Source organism: Gavialis gangeticus, unplaced genomic scaffold (genome assembly GCF_001723915.1).
Source record: "Gavialis gangeticus isolate Ggan-Ray unplaced genomic scaffold, GavGan_comp1, whole genome shotgun sequence".
Classification (NCBI taxonomy): domain Eukaryota; kingdom Metazoa; phylum Chordata; order Crocodylia; family Gavialidae; genus Gavialis; species Gavialis gangeticus.
Window position 1 is genome coordinate 457,484 of NW_017729018.1, and position 27,195 is coordinate 484,678.

At 47.8% G+C, this 27,195-nt stretch overlaps 1 protein-coding gene across 2 annotated transcripts in view; it reads right to left on the reverse strand.

Moving 5' to 3' along the window:
• Positions 1 to 27,195, reverse strand: part of FBN3 (fibrillin 3) — a 295,809-nt gene that overhangs the window by 74,045 nt on the left and 194,569 nt on the right. For both annotated transcript variants that reach the window (XM_019513191.1, XM_019513193.1), the window contains exons 10-19: positions 19,111 to 19,263; positions 18,047 to 18,244; positions 15,924 to 16,067; positions 13,218 to 13,337; positions 8,107 to 8,232; positions 6,364 to 6,486; positions 5,577 to 5,852; positions 4,329 to 4,382; positions 1,502 to 1,627; positions 503 to 628 (exon numbers count right to left, since the gene is read on the reverse strand). In XM_019513191.1, the coding sequence (XP_019368736.1) occupies positions 503 to 628; positions 1,502 to 1,627; positions 4,329 to 4,382; positions 5,577 to 5,852; positions 6,364 to 6,486; positions 8,107 to 8,232; positions 13,218 to 13,337; positions 15,924 to 16,067; positions 18,047 to 18,244; positions 19,111 to 19,263 (1,446 nt within the window). The remainder of the gene's footprint in view (positions 1 to 502; positions 629 to 1,501; positions 1,628 to 4,328; positions 4,383 to 5,576; positions 5,853 to 6,363; positions 6,487 to 8,106; positions 8,233 to 13,217; positions 13,338 to 15,923; positions 16,068 to 18,046; positions 18,245 to 19,110; positions 19,264 to 27,195) is intronic.

A 27,195-nucleotide genomic window follows, 5' to 3' on the forward strand; every position in this document is an offset into this window, starting at 1 on the left:
AAAAAAAAATTAAAAGGGGGGGGGGGGTCTGAATATGCATTTCTGCAGAACTTGTCCCCTTTCTTCAAATATTTTCAATTCTTTGTCAGGAAAAAGATGACCCCCAAACTGTAAATTTTCTACCAACTCCCTGTCCCCAAATTTACATTTTTTAGTCCAAAAGTTCTGGTGTTTGGAGGAAAAAGTTTTGGGTTTGAGTTTCTGAAAACTCAACCCCCCAAGCAGCTAGAGTCCAAACCACTACTGAGCCAGAGAAAATCAAAGGCATGTTACACCCAGAAGATGGCTTAGCACTCATGCTTTGCACCTTGCAGATATTTTGTTGCCCCTGGAATCACTGCTAATATTCAGACTCAGCCAGTTTCCAGTCCAGCCCAGCTAGGCTGCGGTCTTGGCCATGATGCAGCTTCTGCTTCTCTCTGGCAAAGGGCAGCAAAGCCAGTGAACACCATGCTGGATGGCAGTCCAAGAGCCAAACCAAAGAGCTTAAGAAGATCGTTACCTTCACAGGTATCTGTCTCAGTCCTGAAGACAAAGCCTTTGGGACAGGTGCAGGTGTAGCTTCCAGGTGTGTTACGGCACAGGCCATTGTCACAGAGCAAACGATTAACAGTGCACTCATCGACATCTGTGGGCAGAGATAGACACGGCTCGTGAGCTCCAGCACCAGGCATCCCCTCAGCTAGCTGGTTTCTGGTAGCCAAGATGGCACTGAAAACATTTCTTCTCTGAGACACACCCCAGGCCCAGGCAGTTCACTTACAGAGACCTTGCTATTTATGGCACAGCTTGGCAAGCACATAGGAGTCTATTACAATCACCTGGCAGGAGGAGAATGGAAAAGCTACCCATTTGTACCATGTTTGCTTCTCATATTCTCCAAATGAGAGAGGGTAGGCCAGGCCACAGCACATCATCAGAGCTTCAGGGCAGCAGCGGGAACTTACCACGAGACTTACCTTTGAACAATACCCAGCCTGGCATCTCTAGGGCTGGCCAGCCTCAATCTCAGGGCTTAGCTTCATCTGCATAGCTACCCTGCCCCATATCCTGGCATGTTTAGGCCCTTTAAGTAATGTTCAGTTTGTTTCAGTGCTTTACACACCCGCCTTGCTAGGGCTGCCAAATATTCTAGTGATACATTTTATAACAAATACCATATTAACTAGCAAATGCGTTACTCTGAAATTGCAGTTATTTTAGTTATAGCTACTGCCCTGTGATCTTTCTCTCTGGACAATCAGACTCATCATGTCACAGCTCAAGGAGAGAACCTTGTGTTTAGGGGAATCAGTTCTTGCTTAGGCCCAGAGCAAAGCCCTGAGCGAGTGCCCTGGCCAGTTAATGTGCATCAAGCGCTGTGACGTCTGGCCTGCAGAATTCCACTTGTTTCTAGTAGACCTTTGCTAGCCAGGCTCCCTGCTGAGTCCAGGCCTTGACCTGGCCTATTTCAGAGGGGCTCCAAACTGCCCTGAACACACAGGGATTCTCCTGAACTCACCCACACAGTTCTTGCCAGTGGGATCTGATTCGTAGCCCAAATTGCAGATGCAGCGGTAGCTCCCACGCAGGTTCTCACACATGCCATTGGGGCAGATGTCTGGGTTGAGGGCACATTCATTGATATCTGTGCAGGGTAAGGAACCACATGTTCAGATGTGACCAGAACCAGGGCCAAGCCCCGAAAGAACATCCTTCAGCCTCTGCTTCTGCATTACCTCCACTGCCTTCTACACAGGCCTGTCCACATCTGGATGTACACATTTTCACTACTCAGCCTGACCATTGTGTGGGTCATCTGCAGGAGACCATGCAGAAGAATGCTCTGAATGTCAGCACTGCTTTGCTCCTACGTATTGCCAAGCTGCAGCCTTGTACCTTCAGGTTTCTTCAGGGTACAAATCTACATTCAGTTGAATGGACTTTAATTTCTACCCTGCAGAGACCTTTCTTGTAACAGAGATGCTGCATCCTTCATGAAGGTGAGGTCTCGAGCAGAGCACACACATTTATGAAAGAAGTTTGGTGACAACTAAAGCCCCACCAGTTACCCCCATTCCTTGATGTGCATATATGCATATGTGTGCGCACATGCACAATTTGTCTTGCAAGGGCGTGCCATACAGAGGGAGATGCTCATGGGGAAATGGCCTGCATCCTGAGTCCCTGTGCTGTATCAGCATTCTTCTCTCTGCCACTGTGTACTGTCTCCATCAGTGCAGGGTCTCAGCTACTGCACTGAGACCAACAGCCTGCTTTCTTTCCTTTTCCCAAGGAGGAGTCATTTGCTCCTTTGATTACAGTCACTTCTGAATTTCTTGGGGTTCTCTCTAGGCATCAATACCCCTCTATGTCCCAGGAGGCCAGTAGGAAGTGGGGGGAACACAATTTCTGCTAGCCTATAGACCCAGTGCTGGCACCTCTATCACCAGCTCCTGTGGAGCATGAGGCTGAAGGCAGACAGCAGACCTGTGACTCACAGGTGGCAACGCAGAACACTGCGCATTGGGCAGGCAGCTGGCACAGTGCCATACCCTTACATGTGGAGTCTAACCACAGAGGTGCTAGTGCCTGTTGGGACCATGACAGTCTCTTCTGGGTTAACCCAAGCACTCATCTCCACCTCTGGTGCCCAGTTCTCAGTCCATCCTTTAGTCCCCTCATCTGTCTCTGTCTGAGGAAAAGGCCAAAAGAGGAGGTGGTTTGGAAAGTGCTGCATGCTGGCTGCTGTACCTAAATGAGGCAAGGCTGGCCGCCTGCACATGTCCTGTCCTGTACTTCCCAACTGGCACTGCCAGGTCAGGGCTGGTGAAGAGAGAGAACAAGGCCTGGGTCTCGTAGTGTGTTGTACAGGCCTGCTAGAGAGTCTCTGAGCAGCTGGGGTGGAGAAGGAGTCCTTATCAAATCAATAGCTAGGAGCAGATGGTCAAAGAAAGGCTTTGCAATGACACCCACATTCTATATGAACTTCCTTGTTGAGTGCCTGCACTGAGCTCCCAGGCTGCATCACTGGTCAGGTCAAAGTAAATCTCCTTTTCCTACTGTTGACATAAATTGCTGGCTGAGCAGCAGTCCATGCATCCTGGGAGGCAGGAGGAGGACCCTCAGACCTAGCCATGAGCATTTGTTCTTTGGTGAGGTATGCAGGGGGGTGAGCTATGTATGGATCAGGGCCTTGAGCTAGATGGGGTCCCAGCTCGCAGACCTAGACAAACCTACACCTGAAAATCGCTGATAAATGCCTTCAACAAATTCACCCACCGCTGATGAGTTTTAGGTCAGTTCTCCAGCAATATATTGTAGGGTTGCCAGACTATGGGCAAACCCAGAAACGCAACTCCCCCTCAGTGCCAAGGACCAGCCACTTGATTCAGTACACCAGACTTGGGTATGTTTGCTTAACAGTAATTTGTTGTTACTTAAAGGCAGAATCTGAGACACCTTCACTCTCTCTCGCATATATGCACACACATGCATACAAACACATATGCTTACTTTCACCTGCATATACACTCATTCACTCACATATACATAGACTCACTGTCCCACAGGCATTCACATGCTTACATATACTCACTCACATGCACGTACACACAAATTTCACTTAGACCTGAAAAAGAATGACTTAAAGCTTGTCTAAGTCTATCCCACCCATGTAATAGTGGTCCAATAAAATATATCACCCATAAAAATCCTTGCTTCTTGCACCTTTACATGCACATGCCAAAACACGCCCAATCTTTCATGCTCACTTATACACTTATCTCTCTCTCTCATACACTCACACTCATTCTCACACACTCTCCGGCACATGTACGTAGACAATTACCCAATAAGTATTGGCCCTGGACAAAGACATACTCTGTGGTAATGTACTTTGGATTTTTACACTGATGTAACTTATACCGAGCTCAGGAATGGACAGAGTCAGCTATTACTGCACCTTCGCACAAAGCAGTAGGGAAGCTGGTAATAATAGTCAGTTTGGTTTTAACAAGCAGCAACCCCAGGATGGATGTTGACAGGTGAAACCTAAGCCACTGTAACTAATACCCCTGATTTTTCAGGGGTATTTCTCCCACAGACTGGGTGAAATTACCCCAGATTAGTGGTTTGCATCATCTACCCACTATTTTTGATACTGTGTAATGCAGATTACATTAATATAAATGTTCAGTCTATCTTGTACCACTCATGCACATTCACATAATTACACATTCACACATATCAGTTACATGCAACTGAAAGCAAGGTCTTATAACTGGACGTGCTAGAGAACCTTAGTTATAGGCATCCCTCTGTATTATGGCACATGGTAAAGTCCTCACCTCTGCCATCAGCTGTTATTCCAATGCCACTGCTGCAGAGTGCCTGGAATTCAGCTGTGGGAAAAGCAGAGCAGATTCATTAGTTTTTCATTATAGCATTGGCAAAATGACATCAATTCAGAACAATATGGACAATTCCCATTTGCTTTTTGCTAGGGTATTGATTGTGAGTACTCTGAATCAGATGTTTATAACAGCGTATGATATATTTTAACACTAACACTGCTTAATACTGCAGTGAACCTTCAAATAAAACAAAAATCCCCATGATCAGTTCAGCTGCTCTACACCAATTGCAGAACTATGCTACGTATAAGATTCTAAGCAAAGCACTTGTTAAATGGGTTAAGAAGTGATTAACAAACAAATCTCAAAATGTAGCTGTCAGTGAAATACTCCCAACAGATGGGGGTGCTTCTAAGTGGGCTCTGGTACAAGATGTAATATCAATTTAACATTTCATCAATGTTCAGGGAGTGGATATAAAATCACTGCTGATAGCACCAATGGCTGACAAACAGGATTTGCATGTGGGTTTGATCCTGCACAATGGCCCAATACCATGTACCAGATCCAACCACAGAGTGACCCCACGTGCTAGCTCCAGCATGGACTGGTGTGATCTAGTACACAGATTCACTTCACATTTTCAAGACACAAAGAATATCACTGTGAACAGAGATGAAGCATGGAAATTGGAAATAGGGGCGAGTTTCATAAGTCAGGGTCCGTGAAGCAGTTTTGACATGCTAATTTTTAGCAGCAGCAGCTACCGCTATAATGAACTCTAAAAAATATCTTAGCACAGGGCTTCCTAAAAATGCCTCTAAGGGTGGAGTACACCTCAAGAGAGCAATTGCTTCTGGGAACCTCTTCCAGACTACATAGGCCATGGGTAAAAAACTCTTGTGGTAAGTACAGCAACTGTTCACATGGACAAGTGAAAAGGGGAAAGCATAAAGGTGTTTAGTTTCTTTCTATATGACTCAGCACCTGAAGACAAAGAGGACAAGATAGCAGTACACAGCAATACATAACCCATGTATAGATCATGGGTTGTGTGGATCATAGGCAGGAAACACCAGTACAGCCCATACTATGAGAGTGGTTGCAGTACACCTCTGGGCCTTTCAATAATGCTGTCATGCTGTATAGGCCAAGGTGTCTTCTCAGATGGATCTTCAGAGGATTAAACCATTTCCAAGTACCTTCCCCTTGAATTTGTACACACACAGAGGTGGAGCTCACCAGAGTTTTTGGCTGGACACGGTTGACACGGCTCCCCAAAACCATGGTCTGGGTTAGCACAGCAACATTCAGATTTGGTAACAGCTCCTGGAAAGGGACGGGCACAGGTACCCTTTTTAATGCCTCCATAGCACGTGCTGCGCATATGGGTGTCCACACAGACTCGTCCATCCACGCCAATGGCCAGGCCACCCAGGCATTCACACCGAAATGAGCCCTCTGTGTTAATGCACCAGCCGTTCATGCAGATGCCAGGGGTCTCGCACTCATCGATATCTGAAAGGAAAGCACACATGTTGGCAGCATGACAGAGGGGAAAGGAGTTTGCACTCTTGGTAGGAAGGATCTCAGAGGCCCTGTGGGCTGGGGCAGGGCCTACTGTAAAAAACACTGCTCTAATGCTGCAGAATCCCCAGCACTTGCCTTAGGCTTACGCAAAATGAATGGAGCCAGCAGGATGCCCAGTCTTGACTCTCCCAAATAGCTCAGTGAGACTCTTTCATTTCACTACTATCTGTGTAACACCAGAGCTGCTTCCTTCTCTCCAAGTGCCTTTCAGTCCTCTAGGACCTAACCCATTCCTGGACTGCCATTAGCTGCTCTGTTGGTTAAGCTTGGGTGAAAGGTTAGGGAATTCAGTCAGCATCATCATTACCCTGAGATCTGCCTTACCTTCCTCTTCTTCCCTTCATAACTCTGGCTTTACCCATCTCATCCCTCTGTACATACCAAGTCCCAGAGACATATAGGACACAAGAGAAACAGAGCAAAACTGGAGTACACGCACCAACACAGTAGCGCCCATTGGGAGCCAGTACAAAGCCTGGTTTACAGATACATTTGAAACTGCCATCTTCATTGATACACATCCCATTGAGACACATATTGGTTGTAGCACATTCATCGTGATCTAGGGAAGATGATAAGAAAGGTGATAAGAAACATGAACCTGTGGGGTGCACAAAGACTCCCCTGTTTTCAGATTCTATGTGTTGCCTTACCCCATGTGTGGTCAAATCTTTATTTGCCTCTAAGACAGTGGTCTCAACATTTTTAGACTCAAGACACCCCTTAACAGACTCAAGGCTCCCCTTAGAACATGTTAACTCTTAGTTTTCACTTAGTGTTTTGAATACAGAAAAATATTAGAGCAATTACAAAGAACTCAGAAAGATCACAACAAGTTTGAATGTTTTTAATGCTGTAGATTCTTATTTGAAATCTCTGGGTTTATCTTGTGAGTTATGTTTCTACACCTAGGAATGCAAATGTTGCATGGCACCTGGCAGCACCCTTGAAAGGGTCTCAAGGCACCCAGAGACCCCTAGCTGAAACTGTTGCTCTAAGAAGAATCCTATGTTGCCATGGATAGGTGTGTCTGCAGCTCATGTAGATATATCTGAGCTGGCTTTTAACTAGCTGGCTCACATACTAGTAAACTGAAATAAGCCACTATTTATGAAGGCTTATGCATCTCTGATTTAGTTAGTCTATAAGGCATGAAGCTACTCTTAATTTCACTCAGCATGTGTCAAGGCTTTCGGCTCTATGGGAAGAGCAAACTTAGTTGGGAGTCTGGAAGTTTTGGGCTCCCCTACAGGTCATTGGGTAGGCTGCTGAAGAAGCAGGCAGGAAATCAGTCAGATTTCAAAGTCTGCCTGTCAGAAGTTCATTGAAATTGAACAATGTCCTCTAAAAGTTTCAGTTGGGACAAATCAACAAAATTTGATGAAAAAAGATTTCATCAACACTTTTCTGACCATTCTGCTGGACATCCCTTTGCAACCTTTACAAAAATCCTAAGGTACTGCAGGAAGCAGCACTGGCTCTTCTCATGCCCTTTGCTCTTTGAGCTAAAGGTGAACCTGCACTTGTGTTATGGCACTGTGGCACTGATACCACCTTTTAGGGGTGATGTAAAACTCAGGGATCCTCATCACTCTGGGAAACTACAGATCTTGTGGCACCCTAGTGCCCTTGCAAAATTATCGTCAAGCAAAACACACTGTTAACTCCTTAGTCTCAGAGCACTGTAACTATTTCATCTGAGAGCAATTTCCATTGGATCAGTGACTCTTTCTCTCCTCTCCTTAATGCTTGTGAAATATTGCTAAAGATCAGACCACCTCAGAGGTGGCTGTATTCCTGGAATCGGGGCCGTCCGTAGGTGGGGTGAATTGGGGTGACCGCCCAGGGCCCTGCGGAGCAGGGCTGAATGGCTGCGGTGACTCAGCACTGTCACCACCACTGCCGCTGCTGGCTTCACATCTGGCTGCTTGGGATCCCGCCTCCATCCACCACTGGTTTCGTGTCTGGGGTGTGTGGAGGCGGGGTCCCGAACAGTCTGATTTGCCCTGGGCCATGCACCCTGCTCAAGTCATCTCTGCGTGGAAGGAAAGAAGTGAATTCTTAACCCATCTGTAAAACCCCTGGACTTTGGCTTTAAATATGCTATATCTATATGCAGGGTTATTGCAGTTAGTGAGTCCATTTCTTCCCCAGCCGATGTCATGCGGAAGGAAGTGCTTACCAACACAGTTCTTGCCATCAGGGGTAATTTCAAAGCCAGCATTACAGATGCACTGGAAGCTGCCATCAGTGTTTACACAGCGGCCATTTCTACACATCACTCCATTCATGATGCACTCATCGATATCTGGCAGTGAGACAAACAGAGCAAGATAGCAGCAGACTTGATTTGTGAGCATGAGCTGCCCACACTTTATGATTCTAACAGTAACTCTCTCTTGTCCAGTTGGGCCCAAGGGCTTTTAGCCTTAGAAGACTCAAGTTAGAGTCCACTACAAAATACAGGCAGGATACTGCTCTCACATGCAAAAGGTAGGTCCTGGCCCTAATATCTCACTGGCCCTCCCTCTTCAGGATGCTACTGCCTATGGCACATGGTAAAGTTGCAGGGGAGACTCGCTGTGTGAGACTATTATTTTCCAGGAACAGCACGGTGTCCAAGGGTTTGGAGACAAAGCTGCTCAAGCTAATAATGAATTCCCTTCTCAGCCCCTCTGCTTGTAAGGTATTGGTTCCTTAAGCAGCACTGTCTATCCATGGTCTGTATTACAAGCAAACATGGGCCTGATCCAAAGCCTGATGAAGTCAATATTAAGGCCTCTCCACTGAATATAGGGGGCTTTGGATTCAGCACCAAGTAACCCCTTCTCTGGGCCTTGTTACACATTGCACTTTGAGCTGTGCAAATTTGGTTGATGTTAGTAGTAGCTCGAGTTTGGAGCAGTTGCACCTTAAGGCTAAAAACCTTCTCTGACCATCCCCTAGCTGTGACTTGCCACTAGAGGGTGGGTGAGCCAGGACTGGCTTCTATCCCTGCTCTAGGTAGGGGTGTGTGGAAGATGGGAGGCGGGGGAGCATGAAGCCGGGAGGTGGAGAGTTAATGGGACAGGAGTGGGAAATGGAATGGGAAGTGGAAAGGAGATGGGGATGGGGGTAGATGGTGAAAATGAAGTCAGCCAGCCACTGAAGGATAAAATAAAAAGATATAAAAAAGAAAAGAATTTTAAAAGAAAGAGGAAGTAGATTAAAAGAAGTTCTCATGTTTTAATAAATTGGGATTTGGGATTGGAGTGTGTGGAGGGTGCTGGTCATGCTTCCTGGGGTGGCTGGCAGGTGGGAGTGATGAGGGAAGGCACTTTAGGGGGAGCTACTGCTCCTGCCCTGGGAAGGAAACTGCAGCTCATGGGGACCTGATCCTTCCCATCTCCCCACTCCTGGACCTGTCCATGCCCTGAGACCTGACTAGCTGGCATGTGATCTATAAACTGTTTGCATGAGGGAAGGTGGGAAGGTTACACCCCGGGAGCAGAAGCAGAAGTTGCTTATAGATTTCATAGATTTTGCAGACACTAGGGCTGGAAGGGACCTTGCAGGATCATCAGGTCCAGCCCCCTGCCAAGGGGCAGGAAGTCTGCTTAGGTCAGGTCACCCCAGCAAGATAAGAATCCAAGCCTTTCTTAAAGGTATCCAGAGTAGGTGCTTGCTCCATTTCTGGGGGCAGTCTGTTCCAGACTCTGGAGACTCAGATGGGCAAGATTTTCCTTGTGTCCAGTCTAAAATGGTCTTCCAGCAGTTTGTGGCCAGTAGACCTTGTCTTCCCTTGGGGTGCCCTGGTGAACAGATGTTCTCCCAGTTCCTGATGCACACCTTTTATATACTTATAAGCTACCACCAAGTCCCCTTTGAGCCTTTGCTTCTCCAAGCTGAAAAGTCCCATGCCTCTCAGCCTCTCCTCATAAGACCTGTAGTCATGCGCGTGGCTTTCCTCTCAAGACTTTCTGCATCCTTTCTAAAGTGCGGAGCCCAGAATGGATGCAATACTCCAGCTGCAGCCTCACCAAGGCTGAGTAAAGCAGGAGGATGACTTCTTAAGTCTTGCTTGAGATGCATCGATAGATGCAAGCCAGAGTTTTATTTGCTTTGCTGGCTGCAGCATCTCATTGGTGGCTCGCATTCATCTTGTGGTCAATCATAACCCCCAAGTCTCTTTCGGTTGTGGTGCTAGTGACTGTAGCACTGCCAGTCTTATAAGTATGATGTGGGTTTTTTCTTCCAAGGTGGAGCACTTTGCATTTCTCCGTGTTGAATGTCATCAGGTTTTGATTCGCTCACCTTGCGAGCTTGTCCAGGTTGGCCTGAATTGCCAACCTATCCTTCAGCGTGACCACACTTCCCCATAATTTGGCTTAGTGTTAGACCAATCCTCCCCCACCCACCTGCCCCTGGCAGTAGAGTTCAGGGGATGGAAAGTTTGTTCACACAGAACAGGAAGGTGAGAAGGGGACACTGCATCCTGGGAAGTTGGAGGATTTCAACTTGGACAGCTTATCTGTGGGGAGTGTCCACACATAAATGGAATAGGAGCTGGGTAACACAGATCAGAGGCAAACCTGACCTGGAGTGGTGTAACTTTAAGTCACTTAAAGCGTGCTTACAACTAGTTTCAGTTGCTAATGTGTGGACAGTCCAGGGGGTTAAGAGCTCTAGGAGCTGCGTAAAGGGAATGTGTAATAAGGGCCTCTCTCTCACCAATTTGATGGAATAAACTGGAGGTCTGGAATATTGGCATAGGAGTGTGCAACTTGTTTAGAGAGGAAAGACAGGAAAAAAGAGAGGGAGAGTGGTGGTATGGATCAAAAATGCATATACTTGCTCTAAAATTTAGGAAAAGAGGGAAGGAAAATTTGTTCAAAGTCATTAAGTGAACATAAAGGGTGAAAATAACAATGCTGGTGTCATGTTATGGTTCTCCCATCTTAAGGATGAACCTTTTTGTGAATAACTATCAGTAGTATCCAAAATACAGGACTCCTTGGTAATTTGGGTTAATTAGCCACACAGCCACTGGAAAAAACATATGGCAGAACACAGACAGTCCTTAGAATGGGTTGGAAGCAACTTTTTGCTTCAGGAGGTAAAGGAAGCTACTGGGGCAGTGGCTGTTTAAGTTCTGTTTGTAATTGGGGAAGAATTAGCTGGGAATCTAGAAGTGGAAGATACTTTGGGTGAAAGTGATTATGAAACAATAGAGTCCATTATTCCAGGGTAAGAATAAGAATAATAGTTTTCAGAAAAGCAGACTTCAAGAGGGAACAGGTAGCTAAGGTCTCCTTGTAAGAAAATTAAAGGATAAAGGAGAGTAGGTACTTACTGAAAGAAGGTTTCTTAAATGCACAAAGGTAAATTATCCTATTGTACAGGAAAGGCAGGAAGCATAGGAAAGATTAACATGGCTTCCTTAAAAGTTCTTCATTGACAAGTAAATCAAAAAGGAAAACTGCGTACATGAGTAAAGATGAGTGCAAAGGAATAGCACAAGTATGTAGTGATAAAACCACAATGACTAAGGTCTGAGTGGGCGCATCTACACAAGACGCTCACTGCACAGGAGCCTAATAATACTGTGCAGTAGTGCATCAGAGCACAAACAGTGCTAACATGCTACTGTGCAGTATTATTAGGCTACTGTACAGTAATGTCACTAAAAAGGCATTTGCTGGTGCAACTGCACTGGCTTCTGATTGCCTGACTGACCAGTTCCCTCACTTTGCAGAAGTCATCCTTCCCAAAGCTAAAGACTTCTGTTTTACTGAAGGGTTTGCCTGCTCTTTGGTGAACTAAAAAGGTGACCAACTCATGGTCGCTGTCACCAAGCTTCCCCCTGATCCGCAGATCGCTCACCAGGTCCTCCCCTTTGGCCAGGACTAGATCCAGCAATGCCTCTCCCCTAGTCGGCCCATAGACCTCCTGGGTTAGACAGAGCTCATCGATGCACGTGAGAAAACTATGTGACCTGTCAGATTTGGCCGTGTGATCATCCCAAGAGAAGTCTGGGAAGTTGAAGTCTCCCATGACGATCAAGCATTGGGAACATGCGGCTTTGACCAGTTTCCTAATGAATTTCTGATCTAGGTCTTCCTCTTGGTGGTGGGGTCTATAGTAGACGTCTATGAGTAAGTCACCCTCCCCATGTTTTCCTCGTATCTTGACCCAGAGGGTCTCAAGGTGCCCTTCCTGGTTTGGAAATTCAATCTGCAGAGAGGTGAGCTGATCTTTGACATACAGAGCAACACCCACACCCCTCTTCCCCACTCGGTCTCTCCTATACAGTGTAACTCTCTAGTGCCACCGACCAATCATAGGTGGAGTCCCACCAGGTCTCTGTAATTCCTACACGGTTGTAGTCATTATCACATAGGAGAAGGGCCAGTTGCTCATGCTTGTTTCCCAAGCTCCTGGTGTTGTGTACAGGCAGTTAAGTCTTCCATATGAGGCCCAATGCTTCCCTGAGGGGTTTAGTGGGACCTTTCCTTGGGCTGTCTCCCTTGGGCTGCCCAAGTTATTGGTAGTGCAGCTGACATGACCTGGGCTAAAACTGTTAGTAGACCACCCATCCCCCAGAGGTCTCAGTTTAAGACAAAATATAGCAATGGGAATTATATACCCAATTAATCCTTAGGAAAATTTTGGAACAAATTATTAAACCTAGAAAAATGAAGTGATAAATAGCAGTGTCATAGAAGCAGATCTAATTTTCTTCCTTATATGGTAACCAGCCTGATTAATCAAAGGAAGGGGTTTGACATTGTCTCACAGGATATTTTCATAATTAAGTTAAGGAAATATAATCTAGGTTGGGGTGCTCAAGCTCTGACCACAGGCCAGATCCAGCCTGTGGCACCATGTCATCTGGCCCAGCTAGCTTCCCAGGGTCTGGAAATTTGGTAGCAAGGGAACAGTGGTACTGCTCCCTTGCTGCCAAATTTTTGGACCTATGGTGAACCCCAGGCTCTGAGCACAGGATGCAGCATGTGATCCCAGTGCGCAAGGTCAGGTGGGGACAGCACGGGCCCCAGGGCCCAATCTCGATGTAGGAGCTTGCACGAGAGGGGTGCCAAGCCCCCAGGATTCAATCCCAATGTGAAGGGGGTGGGAGACTCGATCCTGGAGTCAGGGGAGGGAGAAGACAGTGCTGTGGAGTTCTCAGTGGAAGACTTTCTGGCTCCAGAGGCTTGTTCACTGGTTATACCTCCCTTTTATGAGAAACTCCTCTTGGCACTTCATTTTCTTTTGATCTGACATATTCTTGAGCAAATCCAGACACAGACATACCAATACAGGCCTGCTTAGTGGGGGTGCTCTGGAAGCCCTCATGGCACTTGCAGTGGTAGGACCCAGGTGTATTTACACAGTCTCCATGCACACAGGGGCTGCTGGAGCATTCATCCACATCTGAAAGGAAAAAAGCCTAAAGCTAGAAGCCACCAATATTTTGAGTCCAGGCCTGCTCTGCAGCACTTCATCATGGACCCTGCAGATAAACCCAACCAAAGACCAGGAAAGGTTGTTTAAGCAGCAAGGGCTTGATTCTGCAAGGTGTCAAGAACCATCCCCTCAGCTCCTATATTTAGCACCTCTCGGATCAGGCCATGCATTAACACATACCTTAACAAGCCAGTGTGAAAGAGGGGTGTGGAAAGTTACACATACTGTTCTCTAGAGCAGCATTTCTCAACCCGTGGGTCACAGGAATATATAAAAGGGTCATGAACAAACTTAAAAAAATGGATCAACAAACTTTAAAAATGGATTATCCTTTAAAGGAAAAAATGTGGGAAACTGCAGGTTTCCCTGTGCAGACTGGCAGAGTTCTAGCCTACCAGGGGCTGCTTGGGGCTGGGGGAATGGGAGGAGGAGGGTGATCAGGCAGGGGGTGTGTAACAGGAGGCCTGCCCACCTGTCTCTGGGCTAACCACCCGCCTTCTCGCCCACCACGTCTTGTTGGCAATTGATTAATTGTTGTTAATTAAGTGGGAGGCTGCCCATTTCTTGCCCCGATGTAAGGGGGTGCTATCTGTAGCTCCATTCCTCCCCTATACTGCAGCCCAAGCCTCGCAGATGGCATCTAGATGTTATCATCATCACCGGTCCCCACATTGGGCCCCAGAATCCTTCTAATTGAACCCCGCCTGGATTCCTCTCCTCAGGCGGTCTCATCCACCTTCACAGCTCCCTGAACCGCTTCCCCTTCGGGTGTGGTCCCCCCAAGACCTTTGGCTTACTAGCCCTGGCCCACCTCCAGGCCAGTTGGAACCCCAGGCCCTTGGCTCTTGGCCGTTCCTCATGGTGGGCCCCTAGCCCTTTGACCCTTCCAGTCCTGGCCCCAGCATTGACCAGTCAGGGGAAGTCCAGACAGGTGTCAGTCTATGGCCTTTTCTCTATTGCCAGGGGTCCACCCTCTAGACCTTGAAAAGGGGGAAACCCACCTGGTTGTGGGGGCTAGGGGTTAAGGCACCCCAACCCACCTTTCACCAGGGTGGTAATTGGCCTGGCATTTCCTGGGGGCTCCCACACCACTGAGAGCCCCACTAGGCTACCCACTCCTGGCAGGGTGCAGTTTTAGGTTATGTCCAGGACCAGGAGTCTCCTATGCTTCCCCTACAGCTCCTCCCTTACCTCCAGATGATACCATCAGCCCTCTGGCCAGGCAATGTTGTTGCCTGGCCTCCAGCAGCAAAACTGCCCCGTTTATATGGACAGCCCTAAATCCAAAATGGCTGCCCTAATCAGGCACCTGCCGGCTGTTGCCTTCTGGCCCTTAAAGGGGTAAATGCCCTGCCACAGGGTGCCATGTGGATATGCGTGCACACACATGGATGTGGCATGAGGGGCAGATCTTGCAACTCCCCACAAGTAATTCTATGGGGTGGGAGGAGTAGACGAGGTGTTGAGGGGCAGGAGCCCACTGGCGACACTGCCCACACCCCACCTCCACCCTGGGGTAGAGCTGTGTCCTGAGGGGAGTAGTGGTGGCAGCCAAGCCATGGCGGCAGGGTAAAGCTGCGGCCTAGCACATGAGAGGCTGGTGGCGGGACAAGGTGAGGGCAGTGCAGCCCCCTACCACCATTTGTTACTGCTTGTGCTGCTGGTGTGGCTGGCATGGAGGTTCTGGTGGCAGTGGCAGCAAAGGGTCTTGCTGCCCCACTCTGCCCTCCCATGGTGAGTTCTGCCTGCTCTTGCCTGTGCCGGTCCAGCCAGCTCCAGCCCCGTGTCTGCTGTGGGTGCAAAAATTTGAGGGCCAGATGCCCACATCCCCCTGCCCCACACACTGGGGGGCAGCATATTGGAAGTGAGGGGCATGAACAAGGCTGGGGGTTGCGGCTGTGGGTTGGGAGCGAGGGGCACTGGCAGGGCCAGGGGGCTGTTTTCTACTCAAACTATGTACTGGGTCAGGCCTGGCGACTGATGTTTACAAATGGGTCCTGGTAAAATAAAGGTTGAGAACCACTGCTCTAGAGGCCCTAAGTTGAGGGTCTCAGAATCCGGTGGGTCTCCAGGATCAATGAGTCCCTTGGAATCCCAGGCATGGGGATGACTTGGCTATATGATGAGGTGGCAAAGACTGAGATGAGGGACAGCAGCTTGGCAAGTACCTGGCCCACATGCCCATTCATCTCAGCCACAGAGACATGGGGGCAGTCTTTATCTGGAGGTAAATAAACCCTTTTCCCTGAAACCCTGCTGCAGGCAACAACAAATCTCGACTTACAATTTGATCATAGGCAAGCATGAATCTGCCAGATGAGGGCAAGGTTGTTGTCTCTCATTGTGCAAGCACAATAGTGCCTCACTGCACTCCTTCACCTATGAGTACTGTGGAGAGCATTGCAGTCATCAGCACTGCTGCAAGAATCCCAGGCTGGGGACAGTACTGAGGACCCCAGAGACAGCCACATACCATTGGGAACAGACTTCTGGAGCAGGCCTGGAACATGCTTTGTGGCCTAGCCGGCTGTCTGCCAAGGACATGTTCCTTACCAATGCACTCTCCACGCACGTCCTGCTTGTACCCCATGTTGCACTCACATCGGTAGCTGGAGGGGGTGGGGATGCAGCGCCCATTCAGACACAGGTTGGTGAAGTGCTTGCAGATGTCAATGGTCTGATTTAAGGTGGCAGTTCCTGAAAAACAAACAAGTAATAGAGACAGTTTGGGCGTGTAAAGAGCAGCTCCTCAACTAATAGCCCTTGCCCATGATCCCTCCTCTGTATCACCAGGCCTTCATTTCAGAATTTCTTCAGTCTGAGAAAGGGTGCCCAGAGAAATGGAAAACACGTATGTAGAGCATATATCCTATGCTGGGCACTATGGGTTTGGCTTCCCAGCATTTTCTGTAATTCATAGGCCGCCAGAAGTCATCTCTCTGCCTCCCCCTGCCTGGAGTCATGCTATAAGATTCAGTTTTATGTATTTCATGGGACTCAGCAGCGAGTGATACTGTGTGCAGCCCATTCCCTCCCCAAGGCAATGATGGGTTTTCTATTCTCACTGACACAGAAAAGAGTCCTTGGTCTTTGAACACAAGCAACAATTTCCTCCAGGACATTCCAGACCAATGGACTTACCCTGTTGCGGGGTCAAAGAGACAAAGCTGCCTCTGGGGGAAGATCCTGGATTTTCCCGTTTGCAAGAACTTGTTAAAAAACAATCAGAGGACAGTTGCACGCTACCAATCCCATTTTAGTGGTTCATGCAAGCCTGTGCTTTCTACAACCATCCTTGGGTTCCAGCACAACTCCCTCTACAACTTGGGTCTCCTTATTTGCCTACTGTAGCATCCAGGGAAATTTCATTTTTCTGGCACATTTTGGCCCAGTAATGAAAAGCTCTGGCAAAGCAATGGGACTGGAGGAGCAGGAGCTGCTGCAGCTCAGATCTGCAAGGTAGTGGCTGAGATACCGTCTTTGTCAGAGACCCTGGAATTCAAACCCCAATCCGTGACACCCACAGGCAGAGAACCAGGCTGCAGAAAGACTAGCCACATACCTGCTCCAGCTCACTCTGAGTCTGACCATGAGATTCCTAACAAGGGACTGGGTGACCTGAGAGGACAAATGGAGGCCACAAGCCCCTGATGGGAGAGCTATAAACCTCCCATTTCCTGTAGGGCCTTGTCTTTGCAACAATATTCTTTGTACCTTTCCCCTGGACTTCCCTGCTTAACCCCTGCACTGCTCCTCCTGTTTTGGACCTCCCGACTCTGAAGCCCTGCCTCACTCCCATGTCACCTCTGCCTTGGACCTTCCTGCCATTCCTCCAGCCTTGCTCCAGCCTTAGACCTTGCTTACCCTTTCTCATATTTTGGATTTCCCAGGTCCTGACCTGGACTCAGATTGGCACCCAGTGTGACACTCAACTTTGGCTTCTGGACTTAAGATATAACCCTCTCAGCTCCTGAATTCAAGCCAACCATGTCTGAGTTGTACCTGTGACAATCTGGCTCAAGACAGCGTTATGGATACTTTAACTTAGAGCATAATGATACTTTCTGTTCTTTATAATTCTTAATGTTTTATGCCTTTTAACTGCTGCTGGACACTAAGCTGATTTTTTTTGGCAATAGGGATTACAGACCGATTTTTAGCTCTCTTTCTTTTGTGGCAACAGTTAATGTAGAGTCCATCATCTAGTCTTATTTTGAACTATTTATTCCCCCGTGTGCATTGTGCACTACTTTGCACTTATCAACATTGAATTTCATCTCCAGGTTTTTTGCCCTTTCGCTCAATTTTGCAACCAAGTTTCTAGGCATTTATTCCTCTGCACTAGACAGGCAAGGGAGGGAGGAAGGTTGTGAGAGCTCTGTTCCTATTCTGTAATTAGAAAGACATTCTCCATTGGAAGGCAGGCTGCCTCTTTGGCACTGAGAGCTGCCTCAGCTCCCTGGCTCAGACATAAGACACCCTTTGATCTGTATGCTGGGCTCAGCATTCTGCACAGCATTAGTGTCACATCCCATTGCTCCACAGATGTCAAGACAAACCTAGTGACTGGGGTAAAGCACTGTTACTTTGTTCATATGCATGCAGCTCAGACAAGCAGGCAGACGCACTGGATGTTCTAAGAAATGCAGTGTTGTAAGAAAGGTATTTTAATTTACCAATACTTGAACTTCCTGGGCCCATTCCAGGCAGGCCTGGGATCCCGCCTTGTCCATTAGCCCCATTTGGTCCAATGCCTCCAGGTCCACTGATTCCAGGTCCGACACCATTTGGCCCAAATCCAGGAATTCCTGGGAAGCTCCCAGGGAACCCTGGCACTACTGGGAGTCCTTCAATGCAGAGTCTGCGGTATTCATCTGAAACGAAACAGCTGTCTTAGTGCTTTCCAACAGCCTGGTCCAACGCTCCTTGTTCATGTCAAATGAGTATAACAGAATAGCCAAGAGGCAGAGGCCAGGGACAGGGCCAAACTGGCACAAGGACATCAAAGCCTAGGTACTCAGAGAAGTCTGGTAGGAAGAAAGGGACTCTGCCTGGGGACAGAGAGTGTGTTTAGAGACAGGAAGATGGGTTAGGAAGGATGGAAGCATGAGTTACCTTCTGTCAGTAATGAAGCCCTGCTGAGGTATGTGGTCTTTGCAGCCATGTGGCCAATAGATCCTGCACTGGAGTAACTAGGGGGCCAGTCTCTTCCATGCAGCAGGGCCCAGGATGTAGCAGGGCCAACCAGATATCATTGTTCAAATAAGATTTTAAATGGATTGTTGCCCTGCATTGCAAAGAAGTAAAGGGAGACCTGGGAAGGGGGAGTGCAGTCACACAGCAAGGCAGAGATGGAGGCAGAAAGAGCACTCAGAGCCCCAGGGTCCCAGCTCCCAAACCCTGATGTTATCATTAGGTCACTCTCTGACTTATTCACCAAAAGTCTGACAGCTAAAAACGGATAGGCTGAAGCTGAGGCTGAGGCAAGCAGTAAGATTATTGCCCTGCAAGAATCCTTCTGAAATGCCTTTACAAAGAGGAGATGTCCTGAGTCAGGTGATCTTAAATCTGAACTCCCCAACACTGGATGCCTGCACTGTAACCATCTTCAGTGCATCTGTGTCAGTGAGTTCCCTCACAGGTCCTGTATTCTGGTGTAGGACACACACCAGGGCAGCTCACTACCAGTCGCTAGCAGGTTGAACTCAGTAGGATACTGGGGATTTACTGTTTTCCTTACCAGATCCCCTGACTGGGCACATTTCAGGAGTCTGCCCGATTGCCCAGCAGCGTCCAGAGTCACAGCAGCATTGCATCTTGGTGTATTGGCCCGGGAGCTCCCCAGCGCAGCGTCCACCAATCAGAGCTGAGAAACATGTACCAATCCGCTGGTCTGCAACAATAAGAGTGAGAGAAGCCCCACATACATGGAGGTGGAGCCTAAAAGGGGAGATCATAGAACCATAGAAAATTAGGGTTGGAAAGGACCTCAGGAGGTGATCTCAAAGCAGGACCATCCCCAACCACATCATCCCAACCAAAGCTTTGTCAAGCCTGGTCTTGAAAACTCCCACGGATGGAGCTTCCACCACCTCTCTGGGTTATCAGTTCCAGTGTTTTACTACCCTCCTAGTGAGACAATTCTTCCTAATACTTAACCTCAATTTCTCTTGCTGCAACTTGAAACCATTGCTCCTTGTTCTGTCATCTGTCACCACTGAGAACAGTCCAACTCCATCCTCTTTTGAACCCCCCTTCAGGTAGTTGAAGGCGGCTGTTAAATCCCCCTCAGTCTTCTCTTCTCTAGACTAAATAAGTTCAGTTCCCCCAGTCTTTCCTCAGAAGTCATGTCCCCCAGCCCCTTGCCATTTTTGTTGCCCTCTGCTGGACTCTCTCCAATTTGTCCACATCCTTTCTGTAGTGGGGGGCCCAGAACTGAACACAGTACTCCAGATGTGGCCTCACCAGTGCTGAATAGAGGGGAATAATCACTTCTCTTAACCTACTGGCAACACACCTACCAATGCAGGCCAGTGTGCCATTAGCCTTCTTGGCAACTAGGGCACACTGCTGGCACATATTCAGCTTACTTTCCACTGTAACCCCCAGGTCCTTTTCTGCAGAGCTGCTGCCCACCAGTCAGCCCCCAGCCTGTACTGGTGCATGGGATTGTTCTGTCCTAAGTGCAGGACTTTGCACTTGTCCTTGTTGAACCTCATGAGATTCCTTTTGGGCCCAATCCTCCAATTTGTCTAGGTCACTCTGAATCCTAGCCCTACCCTCAAGTATATCTACTACTCCCCACAGCTTGGTGTCATGTGGAAACTTGCTAAGGGTGCACTCTATGCCATCTTCCAGGTCACTGTTGAAGACATTGAACAGAACCGGCCCCAAGACCAACCCCTGAGGCCATTTGATACCAGCTGCCAACTAGACACTGAGCCATTAATTATTACTCTTTGAACCTGATGCTCCAGCCAGTTTTCTATCCACCTTACAGTCCATTCATCCAACTCATACTTCCTTAGCTTGCCTGCAAGAATGTTGTGGGAGACTGCATAAAAAGCATTGCTAAAATCAAGGTATCCCCACATCCACAGAGCTGGTCATCTCATCATAGAAGGCAATCAGGTTGGTCAAACCTGACTTGCCCCTGGTGAATACAGCCTGACTGTTTCTAATGACTTTTTTCTCCTCCAAGTCCTTAGAATTGGATTCCTTGAGGATCTACTCCATGATTTTTCCAGGGACCAAGGTGAGTGATGCTGACTGGTCTGTAGTTCCCTGGATCCTCCTTTTTCCCTTTCTTAAATATGGGAACTATGCTTGCCCTTTCCCAATCACCTGGAACGTCCCGTGAGATGCCATCACAGCATTGACTCAGCCTCCTTCCAATCAACCTTTCCAACAGGGACAGATGATGTGGATAGGGTGGCCATCGAGGTACCTCAAGAATAGAGGACAGTTGCATTTAGTGCAATTGTCCCCACCACCATGAACATCGTGTGCAGCCTGAGGCAGGGGGGGAGGCAGGTGAGCTCTCGCAGGCGGTGACAGCAGCGTGAGCAGTGGGGTGTGGCAGTGGCGAGCAGGGAGCTTCCGCAGGCAGCCGCAGTGGTGTTTGGCGGGTGGGGGTGGGGTGTGCCAAGCAGTGAAAAATAGAGGACATAAAGGTGTCTGGTTTCATATCAATAGAGGACAGAGGACCAGAAAACCAGACTGTGCTTTATAAAACCGGACAAATGGCCACCCTAGATGTGGAATGGGAGAGGCATGTTCAGAGAAATAGCACAAAAAAATGTACATCAGGCAGACTGCTTTCACTCTTGCCCCCAACTCCTCCCCTTCTACCTTGCAGGGTGCAGGGGCAGGCAAGGTGTGCTAGGAATTGTAGTTCTCTAAAGTGACAGTGGAAGTCTTTGCTGTCAGGTGAGGAAAGTTGGGGTGGGGGGGAAGGGGATGAATTTCATGCCACTTTTGGTCTAAACCCATGGCCTGAGGGCAAAAAATGGGGTAAATTCTCTGCCTGGCAGCAAACTCCAATGCTGCTCTACAAAACATTTTTCAGGGGCCCATTTTCCTTATGGAGACTGGAATAAGGCCCATTCTACATCTAGCCTGAAACTGGATCAGAATATGTCTCTTGAAAACAGCAACATACTTCAGTGTCTTCTTTCATGGCATCTAGTCCAACCCCCCGCTCAAAGCAGGATCAGCCCCAACTAGATCATCCAATGGCAAAACAGTTAAGCGGTATGAACCTGGATCCCAACTTAGTCTTGAAGACCTGGAGTTACTTGGGCCATTTGTACATGTGCTCACCACCTTCTAAACCATGTTCATTGATTTGCATCATAGAGTTCAAATCAAATTGCAATGCAAATGAAGGGTTAATAGATGATCAAGGGGGTTTCCCCCTTCTTCACAGACCAGTAACCCCTGCCCTTCGGCAAGGCTGAGGGCTTAGTCAAGATATTGATACTTAGTCATGGTGAGGTATTGTTGGCACATTTGACTTTGTAAAGATGTTGCTTTGTGCCTGATAGCCTCTGTTGTGTTGCTAAAACCCAAATGAGTTTCCCTTGAGGGGACTGATTTATGTAAAAGCAATGCTGTAAATACATATTAATTAATACAGTTAAAATTGCCTAATTCAGACTGCCCTAGTCTGCATTAATTTTAATCCTCCTTCAATGAGGATTAGTTAATTCAATTTTAATTCAGATTATAGACATCCATGTGTATAAAGTGATGGTTGCAGTCTGGATTAAACCCAGAAAAAAATGTAACACCTATAAACAGCTTTTGGTACCAAATACCTATGTAGGTCACAATTTACCATTGATTTTAATAGTGAATTAGGCACCACTGTGCATTTATACATGTGGGGGGCTGCTTAATTAAAGCCCCTGGAGTGTCTTGTGTATCTGCATCCCCATGCTTAAACATGGAAGTGGGGGCATTTATCTAAAGCTCATTGAATGAGCATTAGATACAGTGCCCCTGCCACCACTTCTAAGTGCGGGTACACTAATACATGAGATGCCGGAGGCTGCTGGAGCGCTGTAATAACCATGCTCCAGCAGACTCGATTAATCAAGGCTGCTCCAATGCACTGTAATTACGGTGCATTGAAGCAGCCTCCCTGCTCATGTATAGGCACCCCAAGATAGGAGAAAGGTACCTAAACAACATTGTGAATCTAGCCCCAAGTACTTACTTGGACTCTTAGGTCGCATCCACAGGAGTGTGCATATATGGTCTGAGCTGCCACAAAATGCACCCCACACATGCCTTTGCTCATGGGGACATGGCCTTAGGTGCTGTAAGTATCCATTGACAGCCCACAGGAATGGGAGTGGTGGCTGTTCAACTCCTCTATTGTAAGGCTACCCATAGCAATTTGAGCTACTTGGAAGATAAAGAGTGTTTTAGGGTATTGTCATGCTGTAATTTATTGTGAGCAAAGCAGGTGCATCCATTTTTCCCCTATAGACCCATTCTCTTTCCAGACATACTGCCAGGATTCATCTGATATTTCTTCACCTTCCCGTTCAGAGTTCATACGTATATTTTCAGGTACCTCTTACCTTCATATTCACAACTCCAAAGACCAAATACCATATTTACCTGAATCCAAGCTGACTTTGAATTTAAGATGGCCATCCTCCCACCCCATTATTAGATTATATACATGGAAAATTTATACATTTGTTATAATTTTTCATACAGAGAATCTACATGCATCATCCCACAACTGCTACAATGGAGAAAGCAGTTGCAGGGCGGGAAATCATAGAATCATAGAATCAATGAGTCGGAAAGGACCTAGACAGATCATCTAGTCTGACCCCCTGCCATGGGCGGGAAGGAGACTGGGGGTGGCAGGGGTCATAAGACCCCTGCCAGGTGCCTATCCAAATGGTAGGGGCAACCAGCAGGGAGGATAAGCAGCTTGAGCACTGCCCCCTGCCCCAACCACTTGTCCCCCCTGCCTCCCCCAGTGTCTGCACACATAGGCCCCAACTTTTGTTTTTGCTGGTGGGTGCTTGCAGACATAACCCCACCCCCTCATCCAAAACAGCGCTTTACTTTAGCATTCCTGCACTGAGCTGTGTGTACGTCCAGAAGAGGCAGGGCATTACTTTAACCTGGCTCTGCAGCATCTGTAAAGATTTGGCACTTTAAAGGGGGAGGAGGGGGGTGTTGCCAATTTTATCTAATAAGCTGATTGAATCAGCTTTAGTTAAAAGCACTAAAAAACCCTGTTGAAGCACCTGATCTATGTAAATGCTGCAGAGCTAGGTAAAGCACAGGGTTTTTTTCTTCTTTTTTTTTTTTATGTCTGCAAACACTAAGAACCGTAATGGCTGTGGTTCATGGGTGCTGTGCACCTGCTAATTTTTTTTGATGAGAGCTTGACCCCCGGAACACCCACAGAGTCAGTGCCTATGTTTGCATGCCTGGGCATCTGATCCCTCCATAGTACCTGAACCCCTTCTGCCTGATCCCCCTTGCCACCTGCCCTCTACGCAGGGCCAGATTATGACAGGGTGGGGCCCTAAGCTAGGGGTTCCCAACCTTTCTATGCCATGGCCTGGCAAACTCCGGATCAGAAGTGGCCATGGCCCAGCAAAGTGCGTACCACTGCACGGAGCCTTGCAGCCAGAATTTCTGGCCCAAACACAAGTAAAGATACTTCCACACCCTGGGTGGGGGTTGGGCCCAAACCTCAACTAGAGCTGCTACGGGTCCTGCGGGAGGAGTCGCGGCCTCTCTGCCCAGCTCTACGGGGCTGCGGTTTGCCAGTCCATGGTCACTTCTGGTCTGGCAGCCAACCCTTCGTGGCCCACGGGTTGGTTTAGAGGCCCCTCATAATGTGAGGCCCTAAGCTCAAGCTTACTTAGCTTGTGCCTAAATCTGGTACTGCCCCCACTGCCTCTGTCCCCATCTCTGTTTGTGTCTCTGAACTATCTAGTATAGCCAGTCCTGAATCTTCATTGGAAACTCTCATTCTTCATCATCCTCATTTTGGAGCCCTCTGGTTTTGCTGACAGCTAAGACTTCTAAGGCATGTCTACACATTCATTAATGTGCTGTAGTTACTGCTCATTAAGTTTAGCACTTGTATAATCAAGTACTAAATCAATTTGCAGTAACTAGCATTACTGCGCAGTACCACTAGCATGCATCTTTTTAGTGACACTACTGTACAGTAGCCTAATAATACTGCACAGGAGAGTATTAGCACTGTTTGTGCTGTGACACACTACTGCACAGTATTAGGCTACTGAGCAGTTAGCATCTTGTGTAGACACACTCCTAGAGTCTCACAGGGTTATACTATTGTAGGTTCTGGCCTCTGCTGAAATTCCACAGATTTCAGTTTTGTTTTAAGACCTGTCTACATTTCCTAAGTTCAGGTCAGGTGTTAAATGCCCCAAAGATGTTTCCTGCTTCATTTGGATTTTTTGTCCCCAACCCCAAGTCCATAACAAAGTGCCTCAGTGCTCCTGGCTCAATTATTACATCACAGTAGTTTCAAGATGCCCAACAGGGCCTGCTTATTGCTGTGCCAGGAGCCTCCCTGAGGAAATCCCTGGCAGTTCTCTTCCCCTTTGCAGCTCCAGTACATGAGGCAGTGGCCACAGCTGGGATGCTGGTGGTGACACAGCAGACAAAGGAGCATTGGTAGTGGCAGCTGCTATTTTTGTACGGCCTTCCCCATAGTCATGCCATGGCCTGGGACTGCTTTCTTATTGATAGGAGCTGTCAGCATAATGTCCGAGAAGTGCTTTCACAGCTGCTGCATCACATTGCATGGGATCTACAAGGTTTTAACTCTGAAGTTCACATAAACCACCCCATCTCCCATTCCCTCAGTCTCCATTCAGATGTATCTGAAATCTCAGTTTGGACCTTTCTCTGCCACTCTTACCACATCTGTGCAGGCTCCATGTATATGTCATTCCCTTCAGAGTGCACTGTGGTTGCACATTTTCTATATTTGCCACTGATGGGGATGAGCAATGGTGGCCCTAAGCAAGGGGTGGCCAACCTGTGGCACTGATGCCACAAGTGGCATGGGCAGCCTGTGTGTGCCACACACCAGATCAGGGAGGGGATAGGCAGCACAACAGCAGATAGGATAGGAAGCAGAAAGTAAAACAGCAATTTGGGCAGAGAGCACAGGGGAATAAAGCAGAAAGCAGAGAATTAGACCAGCCAGAGAGTACATTGTTGTATATAGGGCAGGGAAAGAGGATCAGAGTGGCACTTGGAGAACGTGCAGGGTTAATTTGTGGTACACCTACCAAAAATGTTGGCCTCTACTGCTCTAAGCCATGGTTTCCTCTCCCTGGATCCAAACTGATCCCTAGTGCAAGCTAGAACAGATTCAGGTTGCTTTAATTTATGCCAACTGGAACAGCTATAGACTTTCCAGTTCACTGCCTGGGAGCTAGTAGAGCCCAGTTGATTTTAATTCTTCCCATGTGTGCTGACTGTAATGGTTACACCAGAAAGCACTTGTATGACAACACACTGGAGGATCCTCAGGTGCCCCTTTAAGAGAGCTGCAAGTGACTCAACACTGCTCTGTGAGTGACCTTTGCACGGGCTGAGGGCCTAGCTGTTATGGCTGTACGAAATTTCACCGGCCGTTTCATTTCAACACTGTTTCAACTAATTTTGAGATTGAAACAGCAAAATTGAAATGAAACAAAAGGCTTCAAAACAGCCTCGAAACATAACGAGGCTAGTTGAAATGTTTCAAAAGTCTAAGCTTTTCAACCATAACTCTGGGGATGGGAAGTCAGCCCAACTGGGCTGAGTTCCTTTCCCCAGTGTCATGGTCACACTGGGGAAACGAAGTCAGCCCAGCTGGGCTGAGTTTCCCCAGCCTGATCATGGGGCTGATGTTGGGAACTCAGCCCAGCTGGGCTGAGTTCCTTTCCCCAACACAATGGTTGGGCAAAACGTCAAAACAGCCGAAATTAAATTCAATACAAAACACTGGTCCGTCCAGACCTCGAAATTGTTGGAATGGAACAGTGCCATTTCGCACAGCCCTACTAGCAGCATGAATCTAAAGAAGGCATAGCCTGACTGGGATGATCATGAAAAATGACCATAAAGGGAACTCAATTACATGGAACATGCAATCAAAATACTGCATGAGCTACTCTACTACCACAATTGAATTCTGTCAGGGTAACTCTGAGCAGTGATATATCTGGTCAGCAAGAGTCAACATGAGTAATGAAACACCCAGAGATTAAATCTATCTGGCTTGCAGATGAGTCTTCCCAATGCTGATATGTATACAAGTGGCTTTGTTTCATCTTGGTCTGGATCTCCTGCTTGCTCTCCCTCTTTAGCACTCTCTCTCTCTCTCTCTCTCACACACACACACACACACGAGTGTTTTAAGTGGCAGAAATTGAAAAGATGGGGCCATGGAGGCCACAAAGGAGTGAGCCAGAGGGCGATAATTACTAAGATCCTTGCAGCAGACTCTTCCGCCATTTGGGGAGGTCCTGGGTGATAGTCTCCCACGAGTTGACATCAATGTTGCACATTTTAAGTTGGCCTTGAGGATTTCCATGAAGCGCTTGCTCTGCCCTCCTCTTGAGCATACACCTTGGCTGAGTTCATAGTTTCATAGTTTCTAGGGTCGGAAGGGACCTGAGCAGATCATCTAGTCCGACCCCCTGCCATGGCAGGAAGAGCACTGGGGTCAAACGACCCCAGTAAGGTGGTCATCCAACCTCCTCTTAAAAACCCCCAGGGTGGGAGCCTGCACCACCTCACTTGGAAGCTGGTT